Here is a 24,956-nt window from a genome sequence, read left to right as displayed (position 1 = left end):
ACGAAAATCATTCCTAAAGCGACATTCGGCAGTCGTCCTTGGTGTGTTCGCCCCCACTACCTGTGCAGTGCTCAGTCGCTCAGCTGTTCTCTCGAAGTCTGCCAAAACACGAGTGAATTACAATAATAACCGAGTGATACAAGTGAGTACCACATATCTGTGCACAGTGCGTCTCTGTATTTTTTCGAAATCATCCCCACGACGAAGATTACAGTGGAAATTTGAGGAGTGTGTTGTGTGAGACGGTCTGTGTCGTGAAAGAGGTGGGCGCAGTGGTTTACGTTTGATGCTCACCTGATTGGAAATTGATTCCTTTGGAAAGAAGAAAAATAGCAGCTACCCCGTGTCCTTTTCTTCTGCTTCTTCCGGCATTCTCGTCGTCGCTTGTCCTTTCATTTTGAACGCACCAACCTCGTTATTTGCTCGGGAAAATTAGGTTTCGGCCGTCAATAATTCGATTAGTCTTCCCGACAGATTTGAGGCGACATCGTAGCCAAGTGTTTGTAGGGCTACGGTAAGCAGCTTTGAGGGCTCTTTCAACTATGGCCTCAGATGACCTTTTATTTATTTATTTATTTATTTCATTTAGGCTGTTAGTGCTTTGGAAATCGGATTGTTTTGGTTGAGTTAAACTTAAGTTTGGCTTAGGTTGTGGCCGAAGTCACGCTCAAAGTGTGCAAGCATAAGGGAGCCTAACCTAGCTAATGTCTGACTCTTGGAAAATTTATAAGATTGGATCTGTAGGTAGGGTAATTTATTTAATTACAGTCTAAAGTACCATATCTTAAGCCCAAAATACACAAAACAGTACTGTAGCACAGGCTAAGTCTTAATTAGGGTAAAAAACCGCATGGTACAGGGGTGGACCATGTACAATCAATGTGTACAACCCCCAAAAAAGTACATTATAACGCGTCCTGACATCGGAGATGGGCATCAGACGCGACTTGTTGTTGGTGAGAAACGGAGCTAAAGACCTCTACTCCGGTGTCAGGACGCGTTATAATGTACTTTTCTTGGGGTTGTACACATTGATCGTACATGGTCCACCCCTGTACCATGCAGTTTTCTACCTGTACCATGCAGTTTTCTACCCTAAATGGCACAGGATATTGGTATGGCAGCCGTATACTGATCGCGATATAGCCTAGTATATTGGTATGGCTGTGAATTGTGCATGCATCAATTTCAGATTTCCTGCCATACAAATAACAATGTGGGGGGGGGGGTACGTCATATTCTGTCAGTGGTGCCGTGTTGCGCTGTTGACTTGCTGTAGGTATGGCAGTTGGCCGTATCCGTTTACCAGTTTGCTAATCATGCAGCAGTTGCCGTACACTGTTGCTAAGAGCTATTGGTACGGCACTAGAAGATCTGCCTGCGACAATAGTAATAATAGTCAACTGAATTGTTTTGCTTAACATGTCCAATTCAAAATGTCAAAGTGAAGCACTAGCTTATACTGTCATTACCAAAGCACCAAAACATTTTGACAGCAAATTAAAATATAAAAAATCACAATAATACTTAAACATACTTATATATTGACTATATACATTAAAAATAAAACTGAACTAGCCTGTGTACTTTAAATCTCCTCTGAACTGTATAATAATACATCAGTTTTTGCCGAAAGAGATGTTTGCAGGTTTCAACGGGCTGAAAAAGACAATAGACATATGCGAAGAGTCAAACTTCCAGAAATTGTAAATCCGTAGGTCACGAACGATCGAATTGGCCCTGAAAAGAGCTCTGCAGAGGACATTCAAAGATTGAAATCGTGCTCTGCTCTAGTATTCATGGTGGTAAGGAAAACTACTAAAGTTGATCCTCTGGTAAATGGCCTAATCAATAGTAAGTAATCATCCAAACCAGGTCTATATTAACAGCATGTTTCCCATATTGGATGCACTACTGACTGCTGTACTACTTTATTAGCTAGGCCTCAAATCTTTGAATCTCTTCTTCAAAGCTCTTTTCAGGACCGGCTCAATCGTTCGTGACCTATGGATATACAATTTCTGGAAGTTTGGCTCTTCGCAGACGTCTACTGCCTTTTTCAGCTCATTAAAACCTGAAAACATCTCTTTTTCGGCAAAAACTCACATATTGTTGTGCGGTTTACGTTGCTCGGTTGCTATTTTCTTGCTGTCAATGATATGCCTGAGGCGGTAAACAAGGGTTCGCGCATGCACAATTCACAGCTGTACCAATATCTATTGAAATCAGGATACGGCTGCCGTGCCAATATCCAGTTCGTAATTAAATAGGTATGGGCTAGGATAAACCTAATATTCCTTGCAGATTTGTTCTAGCCTATCTTAAGATCAAAAGCTGCTTAATGAAACACAATGGAACATGCAGATGTGTAAAGTATAATTAATGGTAATTAATTGTCAGTGATAGCCTAGGTATGCCTAGGTGTAGTATTGACTCAAGGATGAGCTGTTTTAAATGTATTATATGGTTAACCTTGAGTTTATCTGGTTGGTTTTTAATTGGTTTGGCAATTTTTAATGAAAACACAGCTGTGGATGTGTTGTATTATTACTAAACATAATGACAGGTTATATGATTTCAGAACACAGTCTTGTAACATCAAGACGAGGCTCAAATTGATGATATCTGTTTCAAGTTTTTCCTGAGCAAAAGAAAATGCGTATAATTTTAGCATTTTCCAGCTGGTGGCAGTAGTTTGTAGTATGTATAGCTGTTGTTGACCTGTCATGGTTAATACATAATACAGAAGCAAACATCAGCATTCAGACTTAACTTGTAAGATAAAGGGAAAGCAATCTGTACTAATTATGTCACGTTTACACATTACTGTGTGAGTGTTTCAAAGCGTTTTTTCCTCGGCCACACTACGGTGTTTTGTGAGTTTCAGTGACCACAGTAGACCAGGCATAAAGAAGTACTTCTGAAACTACAGAGATAGCTTAACAGAAGATAGTATGAATGTAGTTGCTTGAAATTAAGCTTGCCAGCTAGCCTAACTATAATTACATACTGTACCATTCCCCACCACAATGTTAACCTGGTGTATCTGCCCATGTAATTAAGTAGTAAGCCTCTTATGTTTAATATCACATTTTAGTGTTTAAGGCAAGTTAATTAGCCCTTTTGCTAAGAACTAACACCTTGCTGAGAACCTAAGTTAACATAAACACATTACAAGTAATCTTTAGGTATTTTTGTTGATATCTGCAGACAGAATTTCCATTCACTTGAAGTACTAAAAAATCTGGGCTGAACTTGACTGGTATATTACTGTATATCTCATTGAAAGCTATAAATGAAGGTTAGCTTGTTGATAGCCTTGTGTGCAAAAGGATTAAATATGTCAAGTGAAAAGAAATACTTTGAAAATATCATATTTTGAAGAACTGGCAGCAAAAATGATATGCCATCTTTTATTGCTTTACAGCCCTTCTGCCCCAGTGACGATGCATCCCTATTCCATTGGAATCTACTTCATCGGTAGTTGATGCGCAACAACAACTCAATATTGAGTTGTTGTACCTCAACTCGCAATTAAAAATTGCGATTATTGGATACAATAAGACTAGTTTTCATATCTAAAAAATTCTTTCTTGCATACTCGTCATGAAAACCTCTTTATTGCATATTCGACAAATTAAGTTCTTGCGCCCCAAATCCTTTTTTAAAGGAACTCAATTTGGGAGATAAAATTATTAGACACATAGGATGTAGTAATAATAGTTTTATATTCTTTATTCCTTATCACAGATAGTGGTGCCCTACAGAGCCTCTATTCCCTAAGTAATTAAATTTAATATACAAATATAAAATAGAGAATACTATATAAAATATTGTAAAACTAACCTCTAAATAAAAGGAGACAAAACTGCATTAGCGATAGATCTCCATTAGTGTACCTATCCCAGCAATTATGTAAACGGGCCTGGATTGTCCCATAAGATTTCTCTGGATGTGCTTGATTTTCCTGTCAAACTCTTAACTTAAGTGTCCTATTAATATCTTCTGCTTCTCCTTTTAGAAGGGTAGTTAGGACATAGAATGGTAATTGGCTCTCCCGCAAGACTGTTGAGGTGGTTGTGCCACCCTTCCACATCATTGTTGGTCCTTACATTTCGCTTGTAAGCACTCCAGCTACCCAGGGGAAAGATAGTGGATGTGATCCACTGGTTGCAAATGTACCCAACAAGTTAGGGGTAAGGGCTGTGCTTGAAATTAGCACGTCAGATGCTGTAGTGATATCCTCACATGGCGGGTATGGAAGAGCAAGCAACTTTCTGATGATCCTGCGTGTACCACAGTTTCGGCGATAAGCAATTTGGAACATGGACCTGCACTTGTCGCCACACTGCCTGGGCCCAGTACCTGTGTTTTGTTGGCAATTATTGCAGTTCCATTGTACGTCGGCCAGCTCCCCACGGTTCATCCTCCGATAATCCAGCTGACTTACACCCAAGTTGCAGGTACCATGTTGCCATTTATAGCAGTTTTCACACTGGAGTGCTTGCTGCCTTGGCCCTACTTCGCAAAAGCAGACAATGCACAGGTATGTTGGCAGGGCAGCACCATGATGGAAGTGTGGCTATAAGCAATATTTGTACTCGAAAGTAACCTCATTTGGCTGGTTCAAATTGTTTAAAATTATTCATTCAGCCATTGATTCTAAGTATAATTATATAGTATTTGCATGAGAGTTGGGGCGCAACGACTTGGTTGGGGGGGGAACTGGGGTGCATCAACTTCCCTAAGAGTAGATGTGCCCAAACTTTTGGGGTGAATGGACTTGGGGCGCATCATCACTGGGGCTGATGGACCTGCTATCCTTTTATTAGCTAATATCCCTTGTCTGGATTTATAAGTGGAGCATCAAAACATTCTCCCATGCAAGGAGAGTAGTTAGATTTTTTTTAGATCTTAATTTTCTCACTGTTTACAGGTACAGTAATCAACAATGAGATAGTGTTATACTTAAAATGTTTTCATATTTAAGCCAAAAAGAGCAATACATAATTAAATACTGACTTTCCACCAAATACATTAATCCTTGGCCTACAAGGAAAAAAAAAGACATTAAAAAATCCTACAAGTACAATATAACAAAAAAAGTTAAAATAAATCCCAAATAAAAGTATTCAATCTTAATTCTCCCTTGAAAGGTATGAAGAACAATTGCATTCTTAAGTTGGGAACTTTGGGGGATAAAGTAAGACCCTTTGCTTGTGTGTTAATGCTTGTTGTATTGTTAGAATACACTTCAAACCATTAAGATTTATGAAAACTGTCATCTTCATCTTCAGGAAGAATGAAATTGGATACTGTATAGTGTAATTTCCTTTGACACAGAGGACAGTAGTCCTCGTCAAGCTTGAAGGTTATAGTAATACATATACCAAGCTTTAATAAAAGAAAATAGCCTTGTTTTATCCACACAATTGTTAGGTTTGAAGCCCTATGTACGTTTTATCCACACAATTGTTAGTTTTGAAGCCCTACGTACATTTGTACAGAATTTGCTACATAATCGTGCAAAGTTCCTAGAAATTCCTCAAAGCCTTAAGGTGATTCACTGCAGTTGCTCGGTACTAACTGTTGTCATGTTTGATGATCTCCAGTTTGCAGTTTTTGTATGCTGGTTTAAGTGGGAAAGCAGAGGCATGCTTTAATGAAAACAGAAGAGCAGAAATGACCCATAAAATTAATCTGGGACAGATACTGTTGATCATGTATAGGTACTTGACCAGGCCAAGCTAAGTCCCAAAGTAGGGTAGTAGACCTAAAATAGAAAGTGCATATATAACTCATTGCCTTTGGCACCAATGAAGAAAGTTAGTTTTCCAAATTGCTGGGCAAGAGATCCATATAGCAATTTTTTGACAGTAGAAAAATTTTAATGATAAGGAGCCAATATCTTATTACTCATTAACACTGGGTTGACTAGTTAAATTTCAGGATAGCCTACCTAGTCTGATTTTTTCAAGTTCATGGGAAGCAGCTTTTGTATGTTAACTGATACGAGGGATTAACTTCTTAATGTTAATTCCTACCCTAGAAGGAAGTTAACAGAACTAATCTATAGGACTAGTGTATTGACAGTGGTATTTTTTTTCATACATTGAATTGTTAATGCCAGTTTGAACTGCCTGCAAGTAGTACTGTATTGGTTTAGGAGGGATTAAGATAGGAACACTATATACTATATGTGACACTTGCTTTTAGGCTCATCTGAAAATTTTAACTAGTTTAAGACAGTAAATGCAGTTTTACTGTGGTATTTACATTGTGGGTGATAGTGGTTGTGTGATTGTTTTAGTCATTCCTTTGTAAGTGGAGTATTTACAAAATACTAGCTATTCATGTGAGATGAAAAGATTCAAGGGTAATAGTTTTGCTACTACAGGCAGTCCCCGGGCTACGACGGGGGTTCAGTTTTTGAGACGCGTCGTAAGCCGGAACATCGTAAAAAATCCTAAGAAAACCTTACTTTTAATGCTTTGGGTGCATTGAAAACTATGTAAACTGCATTCTTATGGCATTTTTCATCAAAAAAACCTTCAAATATTTATTATTTTGCATTTGTGGTGTCATATTTCATCTGCCAGATGAGTGTTGTAGGCGTCGTAACCCTGGAACATGCGTCATAACCCTGGAAATAATGTCTGATGAATATAATTGAAAAGCGTCGTAACCCTGGAAATAATGTCTGATGAATATAATTGAAAAGCGTCGTAACATATCTGTAGAGCAGATTTTTCTTTTAGGATTAGTTTCTTTCTGGAATCCAACACTGGCAATTTCATCATTAATTGACTAAGGATGTATTCTTATTATCGTAATGGATACATAATTCAAGAAACATACTTTACTACTGTTTACACATAAGATTTAGGAATGTAACAGGGTTAACAAACCCTTTGCAAGTTTATGTAGATACAATTTTTTTTTTTTAACATAAGGATACCTGATACAATCATTTATTTTTAACATGTAAGGATACCTTACTCATAAACTGTTATGAGACTGATAAGTAATTTCAGATCCATTACTGCATCCATAATAATCTTGGATTATTGTTTTTCATTGTATGCTTCTTGGAATAGGTTGTGTGGCTATGGCCTTCAGTTCAAATGTTGTGGGTGAGTCTTAAGGGTTGTTCATAGCTGTGTTTTTTGTCACACTGATCTACACATGTTCCCTAGCCTTAGGATAAGTCAAACATATGCTATTTGGGCATGTTCTTGAATTTGGTGGTTGGTTACCACTATGCTCAAGACCAGGCCTTTTGTTCTCTCTCTCTCTCTCTCTCTCTCTCTCTCTCTCTCTCTCTCTCTCTCTCTCTCTCTCTCTCTCTCTCTCTCTCTCAGAAATTCTTTTCAAATACTTAGATCCATTATTTTGCTTATCATATGTACTGGACCCTATTAGTTCCATTCTTAAAAAATTTCAGTTAACCTCTGTTGATATTCCCTGAGTCTGTCCTAGCCTATTGAGTTTTGTTTGGGCTGTATTTTGAAGTTTACCCCAAAGTGCTGTATCCATTAGTTAAATGGAACCTAGATCAGGCACATTGTTTGGGAAAGTTGAAAGTTTTTAATCAGTCAGGCACATTGTTTGTATCTGGTGATTATTTTGATTTTTTTTTTTTTTTTTTTTTTTTTTTTTTTTTTTTTTTGCTTACAGGAACATGGCTCCATTGCAATTAGTTTTTACAAAGGTGCTTGTAATTGTTGGTAGAAGTGCATGCTATTTTGTCACTTCCTACCTTATGAGATGTAGTAATATTGCTGGATGCAAAATGTTATTCAGTTCTGTAGTTTGAAATTTAAGTGACCAAATTATGGATGCCCCATTCTCCTTCCTCTTTTTGTTCCCTTTCCATTTTGTTTTCTCATTAAAATACCTGAAACATTGCTAATTTTCAGAATGAATTAGGTGGATAATTTTAAGATTGACAACCTCAAATTCATGTCTTATGTCTTAAGCCATGAATTTAGAATAAATATTCTATATGTGGCATGTTTTCATTTTTTATATAATTAACTTACCAAGTAATTACATACTATAGTTTCTAACTTGTGTGGCAGTTCAAATTCAAAATTCGTGGTTGCGCTTTGTTTGTATAATGTAAGTGACCAGTGGCAGATCTAGAAATCTTTCATAGGGGCACTTAGGATTTTAATATATATATATATATATATATATATATATATATATATATAGATATATATACTATATATATATACATACGTATATATATATGTATGTATGTATGTAAAGTATAAAAGGCCCATGAAAACACTGGTTTAAAGAAGGACTATATTTCGGTGGACTGACTCCCACACTTATCAAGTAGTGAATGACATGAGTTACATTTGCGACATGTAACTTCTTCTGTCATTTGAAAGAGACCAAGCCATAGTTTTCGAGCAAATTTTTCTCAAGGAGGCACTGTTTACTTATTTACCCTGGGACTTTTAGTGAAGAACGAGGACCCATCTTTTCTCCCCCAAGTAATTAACGGGCATCCTTGGCTCTGAGAAAGAAAAGTGCCTCTATCCAATTAGAGTTTTCAGATATTACCTGGTCAAGCCTTATAGATCAGAGGGCCACCCATAACCTATAGTGTTCTGACAAGAACTTGTTTTGCCCTCTAACTAAGACTGTGCTGTCTTTCATCTCAAATGAACCTTATTTTAACACGCACTCTCAGATTCAGGAGAACAGTTTATCTACTTTTTAAGTGAACACTAAGGACATCAGATTAGCCTCTACCTCATTAGCTTTCAGGCATAATATGTCCTTTACTTCCATTCTGCAATCAGCGTACTGGAAGTGTAATCAATCTTTGCCTCTTGCCTTTTTCATGAAAGTTAAAACTGATTTGAACATTTTTGCAGTAGCTTGGGACCATCGTTAGTAACTGGCATGGTTTTAAGGGAGGAAGCATAGGATTTTCTCATCTCTTCACCTTGTAGCAAGGTGTCGTGTTTTGGGGAGCTGGGGCTTACGATGCACCTGGAGCACTCACCACTCTCAGTTTATGGGTAATGGTTTTATTTCACTGTAGGTGACAGCATTGTCTGGTTTTTTATTTTGGTGCTGCGCCCAGGGCTAGGGCACTTATTGATCCTTTGCTAGCCATTGGAATAGCACTCTTTCGCTGCAAAGCTCCCACTTAAGTTGAGGCACCCAACAGCTATATTGTCACGCCACTACAAGTTAAGCACCAACCAGAGACTGTATTTTCCTGCTGTAGCTCTCTTAACAGATAAGGAAATGACAAGTGTTGTTTTCAATTCTAGTAATTTTTCAGTTTCAAACTAATTACCAAGACTTAATGTTTTGGAGTAGAAAATGTCCATGTATCCCATCTCTTATCAAAGTGGGATTTGGCTATGTAATTACTTGGTAAGTTAGTTATATGAAAATGTTATTTTCATAATAAAATCAAATTTCATATATAGTAATTGCCAAGCATTTTCAGAATCAGAGCCCACCCTTCTCCCCTCTGATAGACATAAGGACACAAACAGAACAAGGTTGTCTGCCAAATCGTTCCTAGTATTCCTGTTAGTAGGCGGGACTAGTCACCTACACTAAACAATCGAAGCGCAAGTTGCCGCGCAAGTTAGAAATGTTAGCTATGTAATTACATTGTAAGTATATATATGAAACTTGATTTTATTGTAAAAATAACATAATTAATGTCTATAAAAGGAAACACAAGTTACTTTGTGGCACCAGTTAAAATTTAACTTTGTCTAAAAAATATTCTGGTTAAAACAAATTTTCACTACCCATTGCCTATGAAAACCGTCCAAATAGTGACATTTGTTGGATCTTAAATTGTTGAATAAGGGCATTTTGCTAAAGTTAGAGCAAATAAGATCCTTTAGGTGTTCAGGTATAGGACTGACTGAAGTCATAAGGCATGCCCTTCATTACTGAATGTGGTACAGAAACAAAGACATTGAGATTAAACAATTACCATAATAATTTTTATGTTAAGGAATACTTTGACACAGACCCAGCAAGTCAGTCCTCCTTTTGACTTACGAACTCTCACACAGTGTACCACTCAATATGAGATCATTGATGTCTAATCATGTTGGTGTAAACTGCACAAGTTCGTACTTTACTTAACCATGTGCTTCAATTGCTTTTTGATCCTTGTCAGTGGACAAGGGAATAATTTTATATATTTTATACAACAGGTGTCTATGGATAACTAGTGGCAGATTACTGAATATCACATACAAAGGCAGTTTTTAGCTGGACATAATGTACATACACATATGTACGACAAATTAGCATTATCAGTGGTAAATTTTATACTTCAAATTGGGAAAACATACAGTAAATGTTTGAAAAATATTAACATCTTCCTTGCACCATATTTTAGACACCAACACAGTCTTCACAATAGTTATTGTAGCATAATGTACAATCATCAACTTGGGATTAAAAAAGACAAGTCGTAGTGCTAAAGTTGTATGAACTATTTTGCCCTAAAATATTGCAGTTTGTAACTGTGCACTTACTGCATGTACACTGCAACTGGGTAACCAGTTAACTACAAGCTTTTGACTACACTTGCTGTAGAGTAGTGTAGACATGATGTACTGTACTTGGAAAACTGGTTTGTATGCTATGATATGAATTGAAAGGCTCTCTCTATGCTTGTGGAGCCAGCTGTTAAAATTTTAATGGTTGTTATGGTACTGTGAGATCAAAGGTTAAGATAACTATAAATAACAGAAACAGTTATGAAACATTTTTTAAACTAAGCCTAGTACTATTGATTTACTATTCCATATAGATAGAAGTACAGGCAGTCCTTTGTTATTGGCTGGGGTTCTGTTCATGGGACTCTGCTGATAAGTGAAAACCACCATTAACGAAAACTTGGTGATTTATGGTGCCATAAATTGCTGATTTTATGGCGCTAGACAAGCGGCATAAAACTGGATCGCCGATAACTGAGTCCCCCGATAACCGGGGGCTGTCTGTACAGTATTTTTTTAATTGTAATAACTGTAAATTTTATTACAGGAAATGTCTAGTTTTCTATTAAGTTACATTTGTAGATATAAAAAGCCTATGCACACAGCTCATATTCAGACAAATTTATTTAATGTGTGAATTTGTGGCCCCTGGAGACTGTGTGGTTTTTTCCTAACATAAAACCTTTACTATTTTCCTTTTTGCAGAACATTCCACAATGGTGGATTACTACAAGGTGCTGGAGGTGAGTCGAAGTGCCACCGTAGCGGACATAAAGAAAGCATATCGACGTTTAGCTCTTAAATGGCATCCAGACAAAAATCCAGATAATCAGGATGAGGCTACAAAGAAGTTTAAGGAAATATCCGAAGCCTATGAAGTTTTAAGTGATGAAAAGAAAAAGAAGGTGAGATAGTTTTTTCTTTTGGGAATTGCTACATGAAAACTTCATTATTGCTTAGGTTACAATATATGTCAAATTGTACATGCTACATATATGCAAATACATACAATACAGTATACAGTCACTACCCAACTTATGAACAATTTATGTTCTGGATGGCTGTTCATATCTTAAATTATTTGTAAATTGGTTTTAATATGTAGTGCATAAAATTGATGTTTACATTCTCGAGTTAACTCGGAGTCATAGATAATACTCACTGTTTTCACTGCATTTTTAAATCAAGCTGTATTATAAAGAATGACTTTGGATGCTAGAAAGGTGAAAAGAAGAAAATAAAATAAAATAAAATTTAGATTGATGCAACATTTAAAATTTATTTTTATATAAGTAACCTACCAAGTAATTACATAGCTATAAGTTCTAACACATTGGCAACTAAAAATTTAAAAAATTTTGGAAATTGCAGTAGTGCTCTTTTGTTTTGGCTGTATGTAGATTTCTCAACCCACTATCAGGGGAAGAATAGGTACAACCTAGCCGAACAGAACAATTTGTTTCTGCCGGTCAAGGAAGATACATGGTGGTTAGGCAGCTCTGGAAAGTTTTGGTCACCAGACGGTTGTGGTTTTTTCACGGGTTGGGTGATGTATACCATTACAGTCACCTCTCAATGAACGTGTGTTTAATTAAAACTTTTTCGATTTAACGTGAGCTAGAAAATATTTAAAACAATTTTTTTAAATGCGAAAATTTGATGTAACGTGAATTGGTGTCTGAGCATTTTCAAACCAACTGCGCATCAGCACTGCAGACGACGGCCATCGACATAAACAAAGACACAGCCAAGTATGTATTTATTAATAAAGAGAAAAACTTTATTTATTAATGAAGCAAAAGTTGTTTTAATAAAGCGAAAAAAAATGGACACAAAACAAGAATTGACTTCATTGCCATATTGGCATAATTGAGCGAATCCTTTAAAAAGTTCTATACGTATTACTTCACTGTATCCAATAATATTGAATGTATTCCCATTATTGTGTTATAAAATAATAACATAGCGATCAATGGTTTGGTTTGGAAATCAGCTGATGGCACTCAGTTTTATGCAAATTTTCTTGCTTCTAGTTAGCATAAACTACTAATATCTCTAGATACTTTACTTATCAACAAATTTTTAAGTCGAAATATGGCTTGATGAGTCTTGTTGTAAAGTAAATTATTTTTTCATACATTCAACTTCCCTGTCAGATATATACTTAGCTATAGACTCCGTCGTCCATAGCTAAGTATATATCTGCCTGGTAAGTATGTATGAAACTTTATTGTACAATAACAATATCATTTTTCATTAACAGATGCTCCAACGCATGTTTATTGCATAAAAAAATGTGATTCCATTTGCTATTTTCTCTCGTATTTCATCGTAATAAGAGCTTTACGTTATTTATCTTTTATTGGCGTGAAAACAATAGTAGAATTTGTTGTTTCAAGCCCAGTAGTTTTGATTAAAATTATTTTCTCTTATCTCTGGTTGCGTTTAATGGCATAACTTTACGGGAGTGTTATCCTCGGTGCATTTTATCATTGGTGCCGTTGCACAATAATAGTCATTAGCAGCTTGAACAGTTTTCTCAGCTTCACCTAACAACTTGGTTTAAATTTAAAGCGTATTTTCTTGCTGATCTTTGATCTATAGCAAATAAAGTTATTACACCTAAATATATCAGCCCTTTACATTGGACAAAAATGTATCAGTCCTATTCTACATAACGCCGTTTATAACATAACTACGGTAATTGTTTACTATCGTACGATGGTTAAAATACAAGCCAAACGGATGTTGCTGTTATCCAATTCGGTTGTACTCGGCAAAAAAGTACCGAGTTCCCCAAGTCCAGGAACGTAACCACACTTATTCCTGTTATTTCATATAGGAAAAATACAGTGGTCACCCTGTATTCGCAGGGGATGCGTTCCAGTGCATTGTATGACGAAATTGATAATAAAAACAGGTTTGTGGATATTTCTCATAGAAAAATACCATGAATAAGCAAATTTTCTGCGAATAATGCAGGGAAACGTTCCTGAGAGAAATCTGCGGATGCGCGAATCCAGAGAACACGAATACGGGGGTCTGCTGTATGTTTAAATAACGCGAGCTCTCCAGGAAATAACACTCACATTAATTGAGAGGCAACTATACTTTGGTAGCACTAGTTATATTAGCTTAGATTGTTACTTTTTGACTCCTGAATTTGAGTTTTAATTGAACTATGTCGGACTCTGGTTCCTCTAGTGTTCGGTTGCTGCAAAACGAGATTGACGTCTTCTAAATATGATGCTCATACTGTGTGCAGTATGTGCAGAGGACAAGTTGGTTCCTTTACTCTTGACTTGCAATGAGTGTAAAGATTTGGATAAGGTGAAATGGCAGGTATTAGATGCTAATTATTTAATGAACCTGAAACATGACAGAAGTAGGAAAGCGGCTGCTTTAGCCGAGGCTAAGACCGCTAGTCAGGTGAGTTTACCTAGGATTGGTAATATTGAGGATGTGAATATTCCTGTGTCTGTTATGCCTTTGACTGCCTTTTCTCCCATTAATAATTCTTATACTTTTCCCTCTACTCTGCTTCCTGGCTCCCTTTCTTCGGAAACCTGTGCCATCGATGGCCAAGCTTGAAAAACGGATAGACCATAAATTTGGTAAAGTGTTCCCCTTTATTCATGGGGGATGCGTATGACACCCCCCCTCCCGTGAATAACTAGAATCCATAAATAGTTTAAACCCCTATAAAAATACTTAAGATTACCAATATTGTTAGTTAAAACTCGAGAAAAACCCACTAAAAGTGTTTATATGTACCTGGATTTTTTAATAGTTTTATCACAAAAAGTGCATTTTAGAATTAAATTGACATTAACAAAAAATACAAGAATTTGCAGATATTTCTCATGCAAAAATATAGCGAATACACGAATTTCCCGCGAATAATGGGTAGATGTGGTCCATAGAGAAATACGCGAATACGTGAGTCTTTGAATATGGGGGGGGTCCACTGTATATTGGTCAATACAGTGGCCCAAATTGTGACCTTAGTGTCTTAATGGATAAGATGAACAGTTTTAGTGCAAGCACAGTGGAGGAAGTGACTATCTGTCCTACCAATGCTCCTACACCAAGTTCCCTGCTAAACTCCCTTGTACCTGGAAGGAAGCAAACTGGCAGTCCAAAGGAGGTCGGTGGGGTTTGACTGCAGGTAGTTGATCCCTCGTAGGAGCCTGTTGAGTGCGTATCCCAGGACTTGTTAGGCGTCCATTGGAAAGGTTCCTGGATGTATGTGCATACACTTTCGTCAAATGACTTGGAAACAGGACATAGCACGTTTTGCTAATGTTTCCACACCACTAAAAACTATTCTCCTTCTTTCAGGAAACATGCGAAAGAGCGAGAGCAGTCCTCTCCCCTCTTGTAGTTTTTGGGATAGCCCTCGCCAGGTTCTAATTAGCTCAGCTCCCAACAAAGTGTCCGAGCAACCTGTATCAGATCGCATTGTGTATTCCGAACGTCAAGTGGATGATACGCAATGCCAGACAGTTGCGTGACAGCAGCCAAGAGCACCCCATATATGGGTGTGCAATTCTAGAACCCACAAAATCAGAACGTCCAGCCCCCATTAAGATAAAGCAAGCGTCCAGCGCCCGATAGTGTAAAGCACAGGTGTCCAATGCCCAAGTGCTCTTCGGTCAAACGACCAGTCCACAAATGCAAGGAAGATTGTCCAGCACCCGAACATATTCTAATAGAGTTTGAGCTCCAGATGGCTGAATGCCACACAGTATATGATTATTGTGTTTCTGTTCAGGTGTATTACTTTTGAGCTCCAGATGGCTGAATGCCACACAGTATATGATTATTGTGTTTCTGTTCAGGTGTATTACTTAAGAGGACAATTAGAATGACCGATTGCAGAGAATTCAGTATCCGATCGTTCAGTGTATGTTAAACACATTTCAGTGGAAGTAGAGGCCAGGTGTCCAGTGTCCATTCACCTGCAATCGGAAGGAGACTTACTAATTGTAAGAGTGACTAGATAGTATCATGAACCTACTCCAGAATCCTTAACAACTACTTAGAATCCTCAGATGGTGTTAGAAGATGTTTCTTCAGCTTCATGGATGAAAATAGTGAGGAACAGGCGCAACTGACTTCTAATTTTTTTTCTCCTAATTTTTTTTTCTCTTCTATGGTATTTCCTCATTTGCTACCCTTCTTCTTTTACTCCAGCAATACAATCTTCCCTAGGATTGGCGTTTATGCACAACAACTTTCGGGAACAGTGGACCTTCCCAAGGTGGTATTGTCCTTTTCGTTCAAGAAGGTGTTCGCCAAGATTGACTCGGTTAACTGAGAAGCATGAACTAGGCAAAGACACTTTCTGTGCGCCTCAGTCTCGTATAATGAAGCAGAGACAAGAGTCATATGTCACAGGAGAAATGCCTTTCTTGGGAGTATCTGCCTCCTCTCTAGGGGATTTTCCTAGCCTTATTGATTTAGCCAGATCTGCTTCCACCTCAGCAAAGGTATTCTTTTCTACCTCAGAATTAGATCACCTTATCAAAGATGTCTTTAAAGTATTAGAAGTAATGAGTTTCTAGATGGGACAGTTGGAGCTCTAGCAAAGAAGATAGAGGACTGCCCGAACCTTTAAGAAAATTTTGCTTCAGACTGACTCTGTGTACTTTGGATGCACAGATAAGGCCATTAGAGATGGTGCACAAGAACTGGCCTCAATTTTTACGACAGTTCTACTTGTAAAGAGGGAATTATGTTCTTCTTTTACCACAAAAGGAGTAACTCCCTTTTGGAGATCATCACTGTTTTTCGCTCTGCTAGAGAAGACTAGCCTTTTCCCATATTCGACTCTTGATCGAATCACTGAAGAGCTACAGAAAAGTCAATGCAAGACCTCCTGGCACAATCTTCTAAACATCCGAGGCACACAGGAGGTATTCTTGCTACTACTTCTAGCACAAGGAGTATCTTCTCCTCTGGCTCAACAGCCCTTTGGTGGGAACAGAGGACACTTCCAATCCCAACCTTGCAGGCATCTCAAGGGAGGGAGGACTAGTAAGAGAGAGACTTCTACAGTTTTGTGAGCAGTGGGAAGCCAGAGGTGAAGAACAGTGGGTACTAAATGTCATTAAGGAGGGATATGCCATCCCATTCAGGGAGAAACCTCCCTTAACCTCCTTGCCTGTTGACTTGAAAGCCTACTCGATAGGCTCTTAAAGAAGTTTTCAGCCATGTCTCAGGAAGTATCTGCTCTTGTAGAGAAACGAGGCGTGGAATTGGTCGAAGATGTGACATCCAAAGGTTTTTACAACTGTCTGTTAGTCATTCCAAAGTTTGAGACCTGTCCTAGATGTCAGCACTTTGAAACTACCAAATTCAGTATGGAAACAAACCAGTCATTTTTGTCAGCTATCCAACAAAGGTATTTTATGGTAACGAGAGGCATGCAGGACTTGTACTTTCATATTCCAGTCCATCTGGAGTTGAGGAAGTATCTGAGGTTTGTATTTCAGGGACAGATATTCATTCCAATCTAGGGCACTGTCGGCCTTTCCATAGCACCCCAAGTACAGGCAGTCCCCGGGTTACAACGTTCCGAGGTTATGATGCTTTTCAATTATATTCATCAGATATTATTTCCAGGGTTACGACGCCTACAACACCAAAAATGCAAAATAATCAATATTTGAAGGTTTTTTTTGATGAAAAATGCCATAAGAATGCAGTTTACATAGTTTTCAATGCACCCAAAGCATTAAAAGTAAGGTTTCCTTAGGATTTTTGACAATGTTCCGGCTTACGACGATTTTCGGCTTACGACGCGTTTCAAGAACGGAACCCCCGTCGTAACCCGGGGACTGCCTGTAATCACCAGAGTTCTTGCACATGTCTCCAAGTGGCTACACCTTATGGGCATAAACGTGCCTTTACTTGGTCGACTGGCTCCTCTCTTCCCCTCGAGATCCAAGTGCATAGAGAACTTACAGAAGACATTGCATGCAGCATGCCAATTGGTATTACTAATCAACCTAAAGAAGTCTCAACTGATTCCCTCTCAGTCAATACTGTATTTATGGATAAAGATAGATCCTCTGAATTTTCAGGCTTCCTTGCTGAGAAACCTCATTGTAGATTCACACACTCAGATTGGTGAAGCAAAAGCAATTGAAGTTAGAGCAGTGGCCACCTCACTCACCTTTAAGTATAATTTATGTCTAGCTTCAAAATTCAGGCTACATATTGGAAGTGCAAGTCCGTGTTTGCGTCCCATTACTTGCATGATATTGAGACTGTTTACAAGAATTGCAGTACCTTGGGTCCATTATTAGATGCTGGGATGGTGTTGGGGGAGGGAGTATAGGAAGTTTATCTACCAACCCTTTTTTCTCTGCTTTGACTAACGTTGTCGAGTCACAGGGAAGCCTTGGGGTATTATGCACTTTGAGTACCTTCTAGTTCTTTTTAATGGTTGGGTATTGGTTTTCAATTTGGTTTTGGTGACTACTTGCTTACTCTGGTTAATTGTTGTGTTATGGTACTGAGTCTTGGGCAGGGGCATTGTTCTTAGAATTTGCTAGCCCCAGACATTTCCTTAGCTTTAAAGATCTCACTATTGTAGAAGATGCTACCTGGCTATACCACCACGTCTACGACTTAAGATGAGTGCCATCCATATGTAGTATTGACCTGTAGCAGCCTCTTAACATGTAAGGAACCGACTAGCATTTTACCAGTTGGTAGCATTAACTACTTTTCATTTCATTTTTGTATTATGAATTGGAATCTAGTTATATCCAAGTATCCCACGTCCTACAATGTGGGATTCAGCTATGTACTTACTTGATAAGTTGCTTATATAAAAATATATTTATCATAAAATGAGATTTTATTTATACTTACCAAGCATAAATAAAGCCCTCCCTCCTCCCCTCACGTGGATGAAAGGGCATAAACAACTGAATTCCTTAATTCTTTGCTGTGTTGGTTCGTCTCTACCCTAAATGTAGTCGGGGTTATTTGCCTAGCCAAAACAAAAACAGTGCTACTGCAAATTTTCAAAATTCTAGCTTCTGATGGATAGTGAAAGTATAGATATGTAAGTACTTGGTATCTATAAAAACTAATTATAAAAATATTTAATTTTAAATTTCAGGAAATTAATGTACGTACAGGCAGTCCCCAGTTATCAGTGGACTCTGTTAATGGTGATGCGGTTGTGCCATAAAATTGGCGAAGTATGGTGCCATAACTGGCCGAGTGTCGCTGATCAGCCCCCTACCAAGAACGGAACCCCTGCCAATAACCGAGGACTGCCTGTATATTATTGTATATTGAATTGATTTTCATGATGAATATTACTTATTTTGTTCTTATTTGTTTTCAGATTTATGATCAGTATGGCAAAGAGGGTCTACAGACAGGGGGTGGTCCAGGTCCTACTAGACCTCGCACTTCCCGCTCAGCGCGTCATCACTACCGTTATGATGATGACTTTGATTACTCTTTCCCCACATTCACATTCAGAGATCCAGAAGAGGTATTTAGAGAATTCTTTGAAGGAGACCCATTTGCAGAATTATTCAGTTTTGATCCATTTAATACCCTCGACCACAACAGGAGGCAACGAAGACAAGGTAGACACAGAGGAGGTACAAGCCATGACAATGCCTGTGACCTTCACCATGCCAGTGCACTTAGTAGTAATTTCTTTACTCCTTTTGGACCTATATTTGGCTCTTCGATGTTCTCTCCATTTGCTGGTCTTGAAGGGTTCAATGATGGTGGCTTTACCTCATTCTCATCTCAGTCATTCACTACAATGGGAGGTCCTGGAATGAAACGTACTTCCACGTCAACCAAATTTATTAATGGTAAGAAAATAACCACAAAGAAGGTGTGTGAAGGAGGCCAAGAGACTGTTCTGACCTTCGAAAATGATGTCCTTAAGACGAAGACTGTTAATGGTGTACCACAAGCCTTATCGTACTAAAATTAGTGTTATTCCCATGTCTTCACAGTTTGTGGAGGTGATTGAGAAGTAAAAACTATGTAGCTAACCTATGTTTTTTTCTCAATGCTGTATTTATGATTTCTGTAAGGCATAGAAGTCTTAGTTGCAGGAACTATTTTTTAGTAATGCTTACACTTGCCATTTTATTAAGTTATTGAAATAAATTTTTTTATTGGCATAGCAGATTTAGTTATGACTTAAGTGCAACACTTCCTTTTCTAAGATATATATTTTCTCCATTTCATAAAAGTTATCTTCCATAGTCTGTATTTATATATATTGCTCGCTGATCGACCTGCATCCTCACTGGATTTGTACTTATCAATTTTTTTTTATCTGAATTTCTTTTCTAGGTGATTTCTTGAAATATAGAAAATAACGTTCCTTTGGAGAGACTGATAATTAGTTTGCTGCACCTAACAGTTATATAACCAAATGCCTCCTCTTTTGCAGCAGTTACTTAACCAAATTCTTCCTCTTGTTTGGAGAACATCAAATATGCCTGTTTCTAATGTGATTTTTAGAGTTGAAAAGAATGTTCTTTCATTTTTTTGAGCGCTTGCTCTTTTCCTATTTGCTGTAGTAATATGAAAGGTTGCGTCAAAACACTGGATAACTTTTGTAGTTTTCTTGTATGAAGAGATTGTGTTATATCTTGTGAGGGATCTAGTAAAGGAGAGAGTATGTGTGTGTGTGTGTGTTTATTTATTTATTTATTTTTTTTTGCAGTTGAATGAAATGGGATATTTGCTTTTAGTGTAAGTTTAATGGTATGTGAAAGCTGTTACTTTCTCTATGATCCAATAAATAGGTTACTTTTGTAATGTTTGTTGATTTCATGCCTCTTTGTTCAAGGAAAAGGAAGTAAAGTCCAGTAATATATAACATGAGTTGTCCAGCCTTGCATCTCTATGGATCTCAGCAGTTTGTTACTAACCAAACCTTGATTTTTCTGAAACAACTTGCAATAATGAAATTTGAGAAATTCTTTTAAGAGTAGTTACTGTGCTTTACCTACACTGATTTGGTTGATTTCATTTATGTTGGATTTGCTAGTTAGACAACTTAAATTATTCTTCCCTTAAGGAGATTTTTCTCAAAGAAAGGTTTGGTAGTTTTGTGACTTGTCTGTACAATATACTGTTCTAACAAATGCTGACAGCTGAAAGTCTTTGAGCAGTTTTGAAGCTGGTAAATAGGCACTTCAGTACTATACTAGGGAAAAGAGAAAAGCCTTTTTAATCTATACAAAATTGTTCTGGGTTCTTCAAGTATGTTTCTGAAATATGGAGTTTCTACTTGGTTGGGTAATAATTCGCCAAATTTTTGTGCCCAGTCAGGTATGTGGTAGCTGAAAATTTAGTGTGATTTTTACTATGTATGATGAAGGCTCAAAACAATGAGATAAAAATATTTTTAAGTGGGATTAATAGTATTTTGAGGTATATTGCAAACAGCTGTATGCAAATATTCCCGTTGAGATTGTTTTTAGGTAGGTAGTGAGTAGCTGTCATTATTCCAAGATGCAAGTTTCAGTAGAACGCAGTAAAAATTCATTTCCTAATAAAAATAACTTTTCTAACACTATCAAATTAATGAATTTAAGGGCATCAGTACATGTTCAGTAGATTTTTTATTGAACTTTTGTTTCATGTAAATTCTCATGCTAACTTTTTAGTAATGTGAATACTGTACAGACAAGAAGTAATATATCACGGTTGTCATTAAAAAGATTTGTTGGCCACAGTACCAGACCCAAAATTAAGATCCATCTCAGAGTTCACTAAGGAAAAAATTATTTTTGGTGGAAATTTGACTTTTTATGAAAGAGCAGCTACATGGTGCAACAATTACTGAGCATGTAATTCACAATGTTTCGGAATACGTACATACCCAAATTTATTACATGGTAGTTACATGTATAAGTGGTTCAAGTTTAAATTAATTACTCAATGTACTTTCCAAGCTATATTTGTAGTTATACTTTAACAATTGGTAGCAATTTAGTGCAAGGATTCTGTTTAGAAACGCCAAAATTAGAGGATTTCCTGCGTGTTACTTTCTGTTGTTAGGTCTTGAGATATTATTTAAATGTAATTGTCTAGTGAAGAAATTTGTTCATTGGGTTTTAGAAACCTATCTTATGTGAAGCCTCCCAGTGTCACTTCTGTAGGTGGAACTGGGATACATGAAGAATGCAAAGGGTCTGTTAGAAGTGTTGCCACCTATTCCTATGAAATGAAGAGATCCCAAACTTTACATGAAGAATGCAAAGGGTCTTTTAGAAGTGTTGCCACCTATTTCCCTGAAATGAAAAGATCCCAAACTCTTAAGGACCTAGAGTAATTCTCATAAAATATTTGCCAAACGTGAAACTATGTAAATTTTCTCTGTTGTGTGTGGATAAAAGGTTGTAAAATCTGTTGTGTAATTATAAAGAATTTTGTGCCCAGAGGAATTGCTTTATGGTAACTAATTACCAGTTGAAAAACTAAAAAAATTCCTTTTCCTTTGATGATGTATTATGTAGAAAAACAAGACAATTTTTCTTTGGTTTCTGAATAATGCTACTGATAAGGTTTTGTCCATTAAAGGAGAAAACATAAAGGGGGATAAGGGGACAAAAGAGTTTAAAAGATCTAACCAAGGGGGAGTGGGGGACAAAGAGGTTAAAAGATCTGTGTATTTTCAAATTGAAGTTGATTGTTTTGGTTTTGCTGAACTGTAAAGAGTAGATGGATCCTGTTTTTGTGTTAAAAAATTAATGTAGAATATAATTTCAGAATTAAAAGAGCATTTAGTTTCAAATTCCAGAACTGTAAAATAATTTGGGCATTTTGGATTACATTAAGAATACTGCATATATATATATATCCAGAAGTCACTAAAGGATAACCAATGGCAATTCAAGTCTAGTACCTTATTCAAAGGCTAGAAAAAGTCCCATGCAACAGGAGCCATTTAACACACTTAGTTTCAACTATCATTGCTGTAAATCCTCCATGTATTTTTTGTCAGTCCTTATGATAATGTAGGTTGAAACAAAAGGGTCACTGTTAGGGTAGTATGCAAATTATTTTTATTATCTAGATGAAGTTTTTTTGGAACTATGAGATTTTTGTGACTTGTGTTTTATCTCTTTCTTCTTGAATGCATAGAAGATTTAATAACTGAATGTAAAAACACTACAGTACTGTCATGGTGTTCTTTGGCCTTAAGAGGTCATTGACTTATTTTTCACAAAATAATGAAAATATGAGTATTTTGTGTAGAGGTTGTAGTACTGGTTTTTGGCTCCTTTTTGTGTTTTTAGTAATTTTATATTTTAATGCTATCAGATTTGATCATATTGCAGTGATCTGACATGTTAGGGGAGCTGAGGTACAAAGCTGTTTACTGCAAACAACATTTAACAGTATGAGTTCTTGGCCCACTGAAAAATAAATCGTGTGAAAGAGTGCAATAGTTGCTACTCTTAGTACCTTGGGACCTATGGTATAATAAGGGGCAAGGTTGTCAGTGAACTAGAAGCCATAGATGATTAAGGATATATTGAAGTAAGACATTGTCTTTGGTTATGTGCTATCCAACTGTTTTATCAAAATTTGTGCTTTTGTAGTACTGAACACTTAATTAGGAAGGAAGGAATGGAAACTTTAGTAATTAAGTTATGTATATTAGGTTGAATTCATTATTGTTTCCAAAAGTGTAACTGATGACATTTATCTTGGTTTGAGCCAGCACAGTTACGCACAAGCAGAAATGTGATAATAAGAACTATGCTGCCATGCCTTACAAGTAGTCAAAAATGGAAAAAAGCTGAATCAATTCCAGTGCGTGATTAAGTGTACTGATGAAAGTGTATGTTATTCCCTCATATATCTACATGTATACTGTATACATATATAGATAGCTGAACCCATAGTATTCTACATACAGTGGTGAATACTGTATTGCAGTTTAATGTACATCTAGTAGATGATGTACTGTGAAGACACATTAGCATATATATGATACAATGCTATAGATGAGAATATCCTTGCTTTCTCTTTTCTTTCTTAAAGCTGTGAGGATGTGACAGGAGGATAGTTGTAGACTTTTAAGAAACACCAAATGCTGTACCCTCATAACATATTTGTTCCAAGCGTTTATAGTTCAGTACCTGACTGTCGATGTTAAAGTTGCATCCTTAACTTTTTTTTTTTTGGGGGGGGGTGATGAATATGAACTACTGTATATTTAATTTTCAGTGGTTTGGTGGAGGTCAATATTTTTCTATACAATGGGATACAACTGTCACTATTACAATATAGCGGGTAAGGCATTGAAGACTGCTTGATTTGATTTGAAGGCAGTAATGCAGGACTAATTTTGAAAGTGCAAGGCTTAATTTTCATCGGTTCTGTTGCGAGTGTTTTATCATTTTTATTCTGTATGCTACTGAAAGGTTTCTTAGTGGAGAACACTGTTGGCAGGTAAGCTTTAAAATCTCCAATAGAAAAGCTGGTGAGAGACTTATTTCCCAGAGGTTGAGCATCAAAATGTATGAATTTTGTCACTTAGTAATGAAGTGTATCTTTCACTGCAGGAAATGTTATTCCTCAGTAGGGTTTGCTAGAATAAAGATATTTAACAATGCTTTTTAACAGTGAATAAGCTGAAATTGCTAATCTTAAGTATGCTGGACACCATTACAACCAGTAGATTATATGAGCATACAACAATGAATAACAGGGGCGTTTAGGAATTTACAAAGTTATTTATGATTCTTAATGGATATGTCCCCAGTGTACAGAAATATTTGTATTGCTCACTGGTGGATTCAAGTGGTTTGAGAAACTGATGCAGTGATCTGATTCATCCTGGGTGATATAAAGTAGAGCCTTAATAGTTTGGTAATGTTCACAATCTTATTTCCTTTTTTTCATGTGTTATGCAGAGAATGTCAATTTTTATGCGTAGTGTTATAAACGATTTTCTTAAGGTTTTGTATTTTCACTGCATAAGCACAAAGTGTAACATGAAATTATTAGGCTTCCCTAAATATTTTATTTTTTCATTGTGATGGTAAATGAAATATTGTTCTCATGGATGGTAGGGGTATCCCAAAGTGTTATTTGTTCTGTGTTAGAATTGTAGGATGACTAATTACTATTGTTTTATTGCTAGTTTCTTAATTTTTATTTTTACTTGTGTAGGAAAGTGATTTTCATTTAGTTCCTCAATGCTCACAGCTTCCATGCTATTGATTGTTAACTCAGTAGCTTATAACTTAGCTCAGATTGAGTGTTCAGTTATAGGGAAACATATTTTGACAAGTGCAGCACTGTACAGTCATTAATGTTTGTGGCAAGGTACCCCAAAGACTGAAGGTTGAATAATATTAAGACCTTGCTTTGTTTGTGTAATATTTATGTAACTACAAATAATAAAGTGTTTATTATCTTTACCTAGAGGTT

At 36.8% G+C, this 24,956-nt stretch overlaps 1 protein-coding gene across 3 annotated transcripts; it reads left to right on the top strand.

Moving 5' to 3' along the window:
* LOC135223680 (dnaJ homolog subfamily B member 6-like) lies at positions 1-24,952 on the top strand. 3 transcript variants are annotated; one of them, XM_064262358.1, is made up of 3 exons: positions 1-142; positions 11,208-11,407; positions 18,871-24,952. In XM_064262358.1, the coding sequence occupies exons 2-3, from the start codon at positions 11,219-11,221 to the stop codon at positions 19,474-19,476; spliced, it is 795 nt and encodes a 264-aa protein (XP_064118428.1). In that variant the 5' UTR covers positions 1-142; positions 11,208-11,218; the 3' UTR covers positions 19,477-24,952. The 3 variants fall into 3 exon arrangements, with proteins under 3 accessions (XP_064118428.1, XP_064118430.1, XP_064118427.1); XM_064262360.1 differs by lacking the exon at positions 1-142 and adding an exon at positions 166-514; XM_064262357.1 differs by lacking the exon at positions 1-142 and adding an exon at positions 7,094-7,133.
* Positions 24,953-24,956: the final 4 nt, after the last annotated feature.

Source organism: Macrobrachium nipponense, chromosome 10 (genome assembly GCF_015104395.2).
Source record: "Macrobrachium nipponense isolate FS-2020 chromosome 10, ASM1510439v2, whole genome shotgun sequence".
Classification (NCBI taxonomy): Eukaryota; Metazoa; Arthropoda; class Malacostraca; order Decapoda; family Palaemonidae; genus Macrobrachium; species Macrobrachium nipponense.
This window is presented reverse-complemented; position numbering and strand designations above follow the sequence as displayed.